We start from the raw sequence: 12,493 nt of genomic DNA, 5'->3' as shown, positions 1-12,493 counted from the left end.
TTCTCTCAGCAGGTCCACTACACATCAAATTAGACTCGGTCTCCTGAGGTCAAAGGTTGTGTAATTTGGTCCACTGAGTTGGCAGTACATATGTGGTTAGATCATTAAAAAAATCAATTAGCTATAAAACGGATGGTGAAAAGTTTTTATCGTGGTTGACGAGACGGCTACAAAAAAACGTTCTTAAAAGGAGTTCAAGGCTGAACCACAATAGGTCTTAAAGCTATGTTACGGTAATTAGTTGGTCAGAATGCAGTGAAATATTGTGATTTAGCTGACTTAAATTTCACTCCACAATGCCAACATTTTAAAGAATAAAGAAGGAAAAGCTGACATTTGGTGGAGCAAAGACTGTAAAGTTTGTCCAGGGGTTGGCATTAAAGGAATAGTTACGAGGTCATTGAGACTAAATGTTTTATTCCTCTTATTTAATATGATTTGCAAATTCCATGTCAATCTACTTGTTAGATTTCAAGAAGGCTTTTGGGTTTGCTTTTAATTTTAACTGGGATCGGGGTCCTTCGAAGAAAAGTTAGATTTCCAAAATCCAAGAAGTGCTCTGTCTAAAAGTGTCCTGAGAAATTTTCATTGAAGGTTCCAGTTTCGCTTGAAACATTTCATGAGCTCTGAACTTTTTGTCGAGCAATCAAGCAGAACCCAAACCCAACTGAAAACAGCAGATATTATAAATTTAATTATTATTAGTGTCACATGTCATCTGGGCAGAGACCTTTGGAATATAGCTGGACCTGAGTTCCTTGACATTGTTTGGAAAAGCGGCTTAAATGATCTTTCCTTCTGAAGTCAGTGAGACAGTATTATTACTCCCAAGAGCCATTGTTAATGTAAAATTTCCTAATATTTCATGCTGTTTATGCAGCTCATAAAATTCAGCAATTATATATAAACTGCTATTTTCTCCCCGGTCTGAGGGATAGTAAATACTTGGTACTGGTAGATGTAAAAATTAAACATTGACCACAATTCCCTCTGTCTGAGTTTGACTGATAATTAGAGGTGAGCCCACGTTATTAACCAGCAGGGTCTGTGTTGTTTCTCTGCCTGCTCTCAGATTTGCGTGTGTTTCCCGAACGATATGTTGTGTGTGTGAGTCGTCCAGAAGATGCCTCAGCGCACCATAGAAACCCGAGCCTGCCCGCGGTAAGTGCTGTTTATACTCCTCTATTTCCTCTTCCAGTCGCCTGGCAAAAAGTCGTCCATGTGTCTGTGTGTTATTATAGGGATGTGCTGCCAAATTGCACTCTCGCTTATATATGCTTATCCTCTTTATAAGGGGTGGACTCTGAACCTACATGGGCTTTAAGGAGACCTAGTGAGAGGAAAACCAATGATCGTGGGAGGCTGGGTGAAGTGGTGCCAAGTCACGCTTTTTTGAAAAGCTCCTGCTCCCACATTTTTAATTACTTACCTGCATAACTTTAGTTCTCTCTGTCAGTTTCAAGCATGAGGTTTTGGGGTTTGCATGCTCAAGAGAACCACAACAAAACCCTCTGTCCTTCGGTTGCATGTGCATTGTTTGGGTCTTTAAGAGAGAATTCGGTTAACTTTACTGTCTGCAGTTGAATGCCGCGTGCCTTGATTAATTGGACTCAAATAAAGTTAGGTTCAGTGGGTATTTCCCTGTAGTCTGTGCTGTGTAGACCAAGTTGAACTCTTGTCAGTGCCATAAGACCTACTGCTGTAGTTCTTTTTTTGTCCGCCTGTATTATAATCAGTTGTCCTTTGGTCAGTGTTCATTTGATCTCAAACTCCCCAGAGTATTCTGGGAAAAGCCTGTGGAGCCTCTCACCTTGGCACTCACATCAAGGACAGACATCTCTCCCATCACATCCCATGATCAGTGGCCTGATGTTTTTCTACAGGGTTTTTGCTATTGTTTCCCTTTGAAATGTCTCTGCACTCTCCACAGTTTGGCTTCCAATGAAAGCAGCGATTGTAATATTTTTAGTGGAGCAACATAGTCGTCAGTGAAAAGTTCAGATTGTGTAACCAATTTTCCAGTTCAAGGAGGCACTGTTGTCGATTGCGTTCCTCTCCTCAGGATGTGGTTCTCTGGGCTCATACAGTACAAGCTGAGGGAATTGGAGGGTGGGAGTCTTGTGGTGAAGCTCTCACTAGCTCAACCTCGAGCCCGCTTTGTAAGGGAAAGATACCAGACAGAGAGGCTGAAGTTTTTCACATGACAAAAACAATAATTTGTTTACATCCCTCACTCTGTTCTTATTTGTCAGAAAGGGAGTTTTTGCAGTTTTAATGCTGCCAAGGAAGTCAGAAATCAGAAAGGAAAAAAAGGTTTAGACTGTGAGTCACAACTGATGTAAGGTATAATGTTGCTGTCTATAAATAATGGGGTGTTTGGAGTTCTGTGTCAGAATTGATATCATGTTTAAAAAGGGGTCTTTTATCCCCCAATTCTTGACAGCACAAGACGGGCAGTCTCAAAAAAATGCCACATTTGTCCGTGTTTAGGGAGGTTTCAGGTTTGTTGTTAGGATTCAGTTTGTGTGACTAGTTGTGCAAAAATCTTCAACCGCAGTGGAAATGTAGACTCATCAATGAGCAGTTTTCACAAGGTCAGGGGGTTATGTTGTGAGGGAGCTAAGGTGACATCACTGAAAGGCAGCGTCTCACTCCCGCATTTGAGTGTACTCTATTTTAATTTTATACAGTTTGTTCACTCTATATTAGTCATATTTTCAACTGACATTTATTCGGGAAGCAGAAGCATTTTCCTTCCAAACAGCCACACACGATGAGAGAAAAGGTGTGCTATATAAAAAGGTGAGATTCTATTTCTATCAAACAACCTTCCCAGGAAGGGATTAGCAGTGTAATACACAAACTATGGGAAAGAGCAAACTTAAGGGGGAAAAAAGGCCAACTCCAGCTGTTTTGGTTTCAGATGGTCATTTGCTGCAGAAACAGCCATGATTGTCTAGTTTGAAATGCTTGATTCAGCCACCTCTGACTTCAAATGTTACTGGGGCAGAGAGTGTTCAAACATCCGGCAAATGTTTTGGTTCAGACATACTGAGTGCCATGTTTGGGATAAATGCTGAAATCCTATCAGCCTAATTGACTCTGTTTGTTAGGCACCTAGAATCCACTGTTGCTACGCAGAGGTTGGGCAATTGATGCTGCTTTGTTTTCATGAGATAATGGAAAAAAAAAAAAAAAAGGGCGTACGCAGAGGATTTGAAGATTTATGTCCTTCCCTTCATAAAAGCTTGCTCCTATTGTGAGTCAGCACCAACACTGAAGAGGGCAGCATGGGAAGGAAGATCTAGTGTTTAGGATTGCGGCCGTTGTTTTTTAGTCAGGCACAGAGTGGGCAGCTGAGGTGAGTGGCGTGCTGGGCTGCAGAAGTTTGGATCAAAGGCAGAACAGATGTGTTTCCAGTCTCCCCCCCTCCCCTCCTCTTTTGAGCTCTGGACGAGCTTGTGTGTTTACTCATGACCTCAGCACGCCTCTGTTCTTCAGAGCTCACAACAGCTAACAGCAGTCCGTTCCCAAGCGTCCAGTGTCTACTGACCTCCTCTACACCTAGGCCGAATGCACGACTATGATCTCTTACAGGTCCTCATTCCAGCCCATCTTAAACTGCTTTCAATGATTTACATGAAGTGTGTTCAGTTAACCACTTGTCTCAGTCCTTTGACATGGGTGGATCCAGAAACTCTTGTCATTGTTTGGGGATAAGAACTGTCCCCTATTTTAGACAAGTATGTGCCCATGCATGTTTGTTGACTTTGTTGCAGAGAAGATGTGGTGAGCCTACACAAACAGGGCATGCTTGCCCTGTGGGAGCAGGGTGGGTGCATGATGAGGGGTGGAATTTGTGGACTGCATTCACGAACATCTCTGCAGGAGGTTTTTCATCCCCTGACAGTTAAATACTCTTGTTGTTTCTTGGTGCCAGTTTGAGGACTTTGTATACTTAGATGTGTCATCAAAAAAAAGCTGCTCAAAAGAAGTTCCAGTGGAAAGAATAATTCATTTGTTATAATATGAGTGCTGTGAGGGATTCAAGCATTTCAAGCTGCCACAGATTTCAAGTTGAGACACTATTATTTTGTGACAGATGAGTGGATAATTGCTTTATGGGATTGCATCTCACTGGTTTTGTATATGTTAGGTGAGGTACAAAGATATTAAAGTAATCCGAGAACAAACAATCTGACTTCCACTGTGGCACATGAAAGTTGATGGTTCATCGGAGCCTCCCATGCTGACTTGTTAGATTTTTTTATTTGAAGTTTTTATGTTTTAACTTCCATGCTTAAAAGCTTTTGGGAAAACCTATGGGATTAACTGAAAAATGCTCTTTTTCTACAAATTGTTAAAGTAGTATTTAGATGAATGTGTATTTGTGCAGACTATATACAAAAAAAGCTGTAGTGTGTATAAATATGGCATTGTATATCAATAAGCATTGTCTTTAAACACCAAGAGAAGTTTGTCATCCTTTGCAGCAACATTTTAAACAGCTCAGAGACCTTTTGTCCATATCGCTGCATTACTTTTGAGTGCAGCTGCATTAAAAGATAACCAACATAATCGTCCTATCTGTGTTCTACCTTATCTTAGACGGCTTAGAAGCTGTTGCCTGTATTTTATGGAGGCTGTTGCTGGTTATCCTTTTGAAGTTTTTTTCCAGGAGTCATTCAGAGTTGGGGCAAGTGCTGAGAATCTGTCCTGGTAGCCTTTAAAACCAAATGAATCATTCTCTCTGCTATCCTTGCCCTTTTGCCAGGCTTATCGCTGTAATCTGACATCCAGATGTGCTGTTTTGTTGCAGCTCCTGTGGCGAGGCTGTGTTGTTTTGGAGGCTCTGGGGCCAGGGAGGGCACTGTTGGTCTGCTCTACATGTTGTATCACGAGGAGCATTTTTCAGCTTTGTGTGGGGGCGAGCAGACTGGCTGGCGGTGGGGGGGTTAAATCCTTTTTTTTTTCTCTCAGAGAGAGGTGGTAGCAACGGCGGGTAGACGTTCTTATTTACCACCATCCCTCCCTCCTTTTTCATGGGACTCTCTCCAGCTATTTAGAGTTTGCATCATTCCTTACAAGATTAGGCCACCTCGGTTCCCACACAATTCTTACCGTTTTATCCACATAGCTTGTGATAATTATAAGGTTATTTAATCCGACTGATTTCTTCTGTAGTTGCTATATACAGAATCTCCAACCTCTAGACCCCTGCTGAAAATAATTTATGCACAATCTCTCTCGCTCTCTCTGTTTATCTATCTTTTCTCTACTTGCTATCTATATCCAGCCTCTTCCTCTCTTCATGCTTCTTCCTTTCTCTGACTCTCCTCTTTCACTCTCTTGCTCTTTTGAAGTCGTGCCGACAGGAACAGAAAGGCACTAAACTTTCCCAGAGAGCCTCCCTTTAGCTGCTTGTTGATTTTTCTTTCAAGTTCATTTTCAAACGGCATTTATTCATATTAAACAGGCTAGAATACATATCAAGGCATTACAATGCAAATGATAGCACCCACATTTTTCTCAGAATTGTTGTTGTTGGGGTGGGTGTGTGAGTGTGGAGGCGAAATGAGAGTTTGTATGTGTGTCACTGTCCCAAATCCATGTTGAAGGTTAGCTGTAGCTCTGGGTATGAGAGAAAAAGTCTAAAGACCAGAGCTCTGCCCACACTGTAGCATGACTCCATCTCGACACAAAGAGGAGCCTGTGTGGAACTTCCTGTGTGAGGATTCTTGCGTTTGTGGGCATGCTGGAGAGACTGTTGAGGTCAGGCAGTGTGACTCTGAGGGGGTGCCTTTGCTTTTGTTGTGCTCCACTCTCTTTTTTTCTCTTATACACTCTGTAGTATCTTGTCTCTTGTATTTCGCCAGCTCCGCCTCCTTCCCTGCTGCCCGGCCTCCCCTCCCTCTGTCTGGCCTCTTTATTCCGTCTACCACACCACAGACCAGAGTGCAGTTGCTAGGTCTCAACACCCAGCGCAAAGCCACAATGCCCCAGCTTGCCCTCGCAGCTCGGGTCGATCACTCCATTTCCCCCTTGCGTGTCGGGTCACATGTTGTCACTAGTATCGTGACGTGCGGGGGAGGACATTTATGATATTTCTCTCAGTTTTCACAACATCTGCAGGATGCCAGAGCTTACCGCACTGGCTTTCCCCATCTTAGAGTGCACATTGATCATTTTACCAACCAGTTTATATGATAGTAATGATCTGAAAAATGGCTGATGTTGAATAAACATAGCGGCCACGACCTTGAATTTTCCCAGATTTAATTTCTGTCCAGTTGTTGTTTCCCCTTTGCGAAAACCAATAAAGTTTAGCGGCGTGAAGCTGTGGATAGCGGTCTCAGCCACGCTGATCCAAAGAGCGATAGCTTCAAAAGTATTGGATGGTTTGCTATGAGCTTGGGCATAGCATAGCGCAGTGGCCAGAGAATAGATCCTGATTATTAATAAATCCTATTTTTGGTGATCCCTTAAATCTTGTGCCGCCACTAGATCAAATTTTTCACTTGTCAGTGAAATAGCTCAACTTTTATTACACAGAAATACACTAGAGGATAAAGCTTAACCACTGTGGCGATCCCCTAACTTTTTGCTGTCAGGTTGATATGAATGTTTTTGAGTGAAATATCTCAACAGATAATTTAGCAGCCATGAAACTTGTCCCATCTTCTCCTTTAAACTATAAACTCGCTACCAGTACCCAGGAAAGTACTACTCAATACCATGGGGTTGAAAACAAAAAAACAAGATCACGTTCTTTTCCTGTCAAATTTACACTGTCCATTAACATTACAGACAGGCAGAACTTATAATAAATGCTGCCTAGCTCCAACATTAACATGATCATTTTATTATTAGCCATAACCTCTACCTTACTGAAATGGCTAATGTGGGCAATTGCTAATTGTTAAAAAGCTAATGTTAGCATGTGTGCCAGCCAGGTTAATATTTATTACTGTTTTAAAAATAAAATAAAATAAAATAAATTGTTGGAACAGGAGCTTTACTTACCTCACAAAAATATTCCTAAAGACCAGGGTGTCTGTCTTACATTTCCTTTGCCAGGGTTGTTGTTCTACTGTTTACATCTTCAGCTGCTAGTGAGGTGGGCAGAAAGGCCCTCCCCTATCTGCAGCCATCCTGTGCAAAGCTATCTGCCAACTGTAGGAGGTGAAGACGGCACTGCTGGTGTCAATAGTGAAATATTTAGTGGTCTGTCAAGAGACCTAAAAACAAAACAGTCAAAGACACATAGGTTAAAATGACAAGCTTTATTTCATGACTTTTGAACTTTAAAATTGGGTCATCAGATGGATTCCTATTTAATTCTGTAGCCTAAAAATGCACACACCACCCTTAAAAGGATTGCAAATACATCAAATGTGCATATCACTGCAAAACCTACAATGTATGCAAACACATAATAAAATCATTCTTACAAACCCACAAAGTAAAATTGAGGCCCATTATAAATTTCCTGACAGAGACCTCACCCAACCACATATGCATTAGGATTTAATTCAGTTCAACTGAATTTTATTTATATACCATCAAATCACAACAGCAGTTACTTCAAGTCACTTGTAAGGTAAAGACCCTACAGTAATAGAGAGAAAACCCTAGAAAAGATCGAACAACTCACCCCATCTCTCTTTGCCTTCATTGGCAGCAGCCCTAAACAGCTGCAAACAACCTCGTTCCCCTTGAGGTAAGTGCAGATACACCATATAATGTTCTGTGCCTTGCTTACACACACGTCAAATGCCCATTGTTCGCTTCTGTCAAGTCCCACAGTCTGACCGCCTGTGATATCAGTCATTCCTGTTGGACAAGTGACAATGAGTTCAGAGTTCATTCCAGTCACATATAATGCAGTTGCAAATGGGCGTCTAATCCAAAAGCAATTTTTAATATCAGTTAGTATCCAAGTATCAATTTCGTTGACAACCCAACTTGGTTGGTATGCCGCTTAGGTAACTACTGTACTGAAAAACAAAAAAGTACTGTAGCTTTTTCAGGTTTATATATAGATTACTTGTAAGTATCAGTTCTGGCAACATCCCCATTCTAGACCATGAGCTGATATAAATGCCCTTGTACGGCTTCAGACCTTTAGAAGTTCTAGTATGCAAAATATAATATAATATACTGCTTCTCCAGATAAAAACTAGCAGACGTGCTCATTTTCTAAACCATTGCTAGTCTATTCCACCAACTTTTTTTGATTTGATTAATTTATGATGAATTGACAGGGCTTCAGCCTTTGAAGTTCTGCTCAATTTGCCACCAGCGTCTCTTGTTCTCATAAATCCAGAGTCTGTTCTGGGGCAGCCAAGGAAAAGACCCCATGATTAACCGTCATTAGTGGCCTGTTGAGGGCACACGTTGGTGAGATCCAATTTTCAGCTTGTTCCTCGTTCTGCCTCAGAGGTTTCCCTTAGTATGTGGATATTTTGAACTTTCACCCCAGAGTTTTAGCAAATAAGACTTGCTTTTCAGAGACACTTAGGGGTGTAGCGGAATTACAGATGAAGGCTTTAGACACATAAGGACATAGAAGAAGCGCTCGGCACTCATCCTGCTTTGTTCAGTTACAGTTTCAAAAATCATGGCTGAAAGTAAAGAAGGGTTTTTTTTTTCCTTCAGCCTGTTTACATTTGCAGCTGTCCCATAGCATGCTTTTTACACCTTTTAAAAAAAATATTTTCTTTCCCACGCAATGCTGCCCTTGCTTCACATTTTTTCTCTATTACTGAATTGTTGTTATTCGCTGTTTTAACTTGTCAATATGGTCACCGTTTCGTAACTCTGCCTAAGGCTGAGAGCATCATTTTAAGCCTCAGATAGTGTAGGCTGAACAATTGTCACGCCATAGTGAGCCAGTGATTAATTTCAAACTTTGAGGTGGAGGATTTGGGGAGTTTAGGGTGGGGGGGGGGCAGCTGCTACTCTCTCTGAAGGCCCTTTCATCTTTCATCTCAGGCAGCATCATAGTTTAAATAGTAAAGTGACTACATTGATTGAACATCAGACGGTCTGACATGAACTCTTTTAGTTTTTAGTCTAATGGATTTAATGAAGGTGTTCAATGAAGGATGATGACAGCACTGTGAGGCGAAATGTTTCCAGGGTATTCCAGTAATAATATTTTTGTTTACACCGATTCTGTTTGTCCTCTTTAGACTGAGCTGTGCGAACAAAGCAGATCGGAATATTTTTCCAGTGTGGGAGAAACCCAAGAGCCTTTAAACAGCCCCACGAAAACAAAGAAGACTGTGCTTCAAAAGATGTAAGTATGATCTAATGCAGAACTTTCCAACCCCACCAGTCAGAGAGGACACTCAAGTATCTGTTTATATCCTTTTAACATTTTTTTTCTTTCTCAGAGCCAAACAAGCCAGTGTCCAGCGAGAACTTTGTGGTTCCACTATGGCAGAGCAGCAGATTGACCAGAGAGTCTGTGCTGAAAACCAGAGACCGGAACTTCAAGTTGTCAAGTCAGAATCGGGCTCAGTGAGTCTGTCCAGATCTGAACAGAAGGCCCTGTCAGAGGCAAACCACAAGGTGCCTTGCTCCAGTGCATTAACTGTAGCAGGAGCTCTAATTGGGACTACTCAAAAGCAGGAGCAGCATGCTGAGAACGATCTTCCAGACTGTATCAACCTAAATGGGACCTCAGCAGGTTTCTGCCAAAATGAAATCAGTCAGGAGACCAGCACGAGCAAGAGGTGCAAGCTGAGTGATGCTGGGGAAGACCCTCACCCACACAGGGCCAAGAGGACGTGCCTTGGAAGACCTCCAGCTCTAATGCAAACTTACTCCGCACAAACATCCAAGCACGACCTCCTTCCTCTGCCACCCCTTCCTCCACTTGAAGCCAAGGCAGAGTCCCAGGCTTCCCCTGTCTCAGAGTGCAAGAAAACCACACTGGAAGTAGAGCTGCTTACTCCAGGGAAACGAGCCCAAAGGCTCTCCCTCACAAGCAATAACACGGCACAGACAAACCAAAACAGGCTGGCCGCAAGTCTGAGGAGCCTATCTGTCAAGCCTGCATCCTCAGGCTCCTCTATTGGTTCCAGATCCACACTCGGAGAGGAGTGGAGTGAAAATGTGCCCAGAACCTCTAGATTACGACGACTGAAGAGGTCCTAAGGGGGAGAGAGAGACAGGCTACAGTAAAGATGCCTGACGCCACAGAAATAGAGATGAGACTCTGTCAGACTACATGCTTCCCCCATACTGTCCATGTGGTCTGCTCAGATGACTTGCATTTGTGCTTGTGTCACTTTTTACTGCGATATCTGTTCTTTTCACATATGCTGCACACGCACAGATCAAATGCTGAACACATTATGGCAACTGATACATGTGCATTTGAGTTACGCTTTGTCAAATACTTGAAACGGATCTCTGCCTCCACCCATAAGTAGTGGTGGTCAAGAGAGGCTCGCAAATGAAAGTCAAAAACCTTTAATTGGAGTTAAGATTTGGTTTTGTGTTAAAGATTGGGGATTTCAGACAGGCAGGAGCCATGCAGTACGTCATGGCTTTCAGACTCAAATACTGGCTCCTACGTGTCTCAAAACTGTCCAGTTTACCCGCCGAAGCTCGAGCATGATTGATTGCTGTTTCCAGGTTTATTTCATCACCCCATTCTCAAAAAACGTGTTTTTGTAGCTAGATATTTTTCATATACCAGTTAGTTGCTAAGCACCTGAAAACAAATCTATAAGTGGAAACATACTGTGCTGTTTTTTTAAACTTAACCTAAACCAAATATATGCAGGAATGTGATCAGTTTTCAAATCAGAGGTTGAACAACAGCTGCTGTCACCAGCCCGCTGCTTGGTATAGGTCCTTAAATCTGCCCACTGGCCTGAGCCCACAGAGAAAGCCTACCGTCAGCTCCGTTTACAACCCAGTATTTCTATTTCACAACAAAATGTTGACTGAAAATTTTACTCGTTTTATTTTACTGGAAAGACATTTCGATATAAATACATTTTCCCCTCAGTCAAAACAAAACAAAAAAAGCCCCATTTGAATCATTGTGTAAAATTCACAGAGAATTTCGGGAAAGCAGCCGGCACAGATCTCATTGCATTGTTTTCCTCTCACAGAGTCCAAACCAAATGCTGCTTGTGGCAGTTTGACAGTGGGGTCTGTCCAAAAAATGAAAAAAAGTATTAGTGGTTACAACTTGAGTGTCACGACTAGGAGCCAGTTCAGCTATCAAATAGGGCAGATTAGTGAAACTCGTCCTAAGGTTTTAGTCCCAACATGTTGAGGATCTTTCTCAAGGGGTGTTGTAATCTCTCGTCTTTGTTTTAATTCTGGCAAGAGTTTGCCCAAAAAAATAAATAAAGAACATAATAAATCACTTTTACTCCACAGCTTAGGCTTCTCCAGCCCAACTTTTTTAAAAAAAAAAAAAAAGCTTGCTACAGTATCTTAACCAGACCATCAAGGGCTACAATATCTGAGCGTTATGAGTACTGCGTCTCCAGGACTCGACTAGGAAACAATTAGCTGTAGTTCCCATGCCACCAGAGATCTTTAATATGCTCCAACACGTTTGGCTCAATGCATCAGACTCGTCACTCTCTCTCCAGAACAGAGACAACTTTAATTCTCGTTTCATACAAAATATTTAATAAATATGACTTTCAAAAATATATTGCCAGATCAACACATAATTCTCAAGTTCATAACACAAAGTAAAAAAAAAAAAGGGACAAAGTGTTGCCACGATCTCAAAGAGTTAACAAATGAGATAAAACATGTTTGTCTTTAAGAGCCTCAATTTTTAAAAAGAAACAAAATGTGCACAGAAACAAAGCGGACTCTTGCAGAGCAAGGCAGTGTATTTATCTGATACTACAGTGTTCCCATTGCTCCCCTACTGTTCAAGTACTCAGTCTAGCTTATGATATTATGCTGACTAAAGCAGATGGGAATTCTGGCGTGTCATACTGATGTGACTTGCCTTGCAACTTGGTTGATTTCGACAGCCTTTGAAATACGTCTGGGTTAAACTGAAGCTGCTGAAGAATTTTTGTTCCCTTAAGTATTTAACCATTAGTGGCAAGCAATGTGTCTGCCACCATGTCCAACCCTTGCAGCAGCCGTGATCTTTTGTTGTCCTAACCTCACTTGTCTACAATTAAGGTCCTGGCAACAAATAATGAAATGTCCAACGTGTGTATGGGAGGGAAACAAAAATGAAGTGTTTCTTTCAGGGCCAAAGCACCCATCTTTTGTCTTCTCTGAAATTTGGCTTTTATTGAATGCATTGGAAACAAACAAAACAAAAAAAAAACCTTGAAAGAAATGGTAGGCTTCCACAGCTATCAAAACCTTCAAACTAAACTGGAACGTATAAATAAAAAGGAATGATATCTTAAGGCTCTTGATTATTAAGTTAATAAATCAAATATACACAATGATTAATAAAAAAAAAAATGTACATATCTACACGTTC

The 12,493-nt window shown here is 41.6% G+C and overlaps 1 protein-coding gene across 1 annotated transcript in view; it reads left to right on the top strand.

Moving 5' to 3' along the window:
* slx4ip (SLX4 interacting protein) overlaps nucleotides 1-11,408 on the top strand; it is a 33,220-nt gene extending 21,812 nt beyond the window's left edge. The window contains exons 5-7 of the mRNA XM_063492230.1: nucleotides 1,062-1,161; nucleotides 9,195-9,301; nucleotides 9,399-11,408. Coding sequence (XP_063348300.1) covers nucleotides 1,062-1,161; nucleotides 9,195-9,301; nucleotides 9,399-10,164 — 973 coding nt within the window. The 3' untranslated portion in view covers nucleotides 10,165-11,408. The remainder of the gene's footprint in view (nucleotides 1-1,061; nucleotides 1,162-9,194; nucleotides 9,302-9,398) is intronic.
* Nucleotides 11,409-12,493: the final 1,085 nt, after the last annotated feature.

This window comes from Pelmatolapia mariae, linkage group LG13, assembly GCF_036321145.2.
Source record: "Pelmatolapia mariae isolate MD_Pm_ZW linkage group LG13, Pm_UMD_F_2, whole genome shotgun sequence".
Taxonomy (NCBI): Eukaryota; Metazoa; Chordata; class Actinopteri; order Cichliformes; family Cichlidae; genus Pelmatolapia; species Pelmatolapia mariae.
The sequence above is the reverse complement of the archived record's forward strand: the minus strand, read 5'-3'. Positions and strand labels throughout refer to the sequence as shown.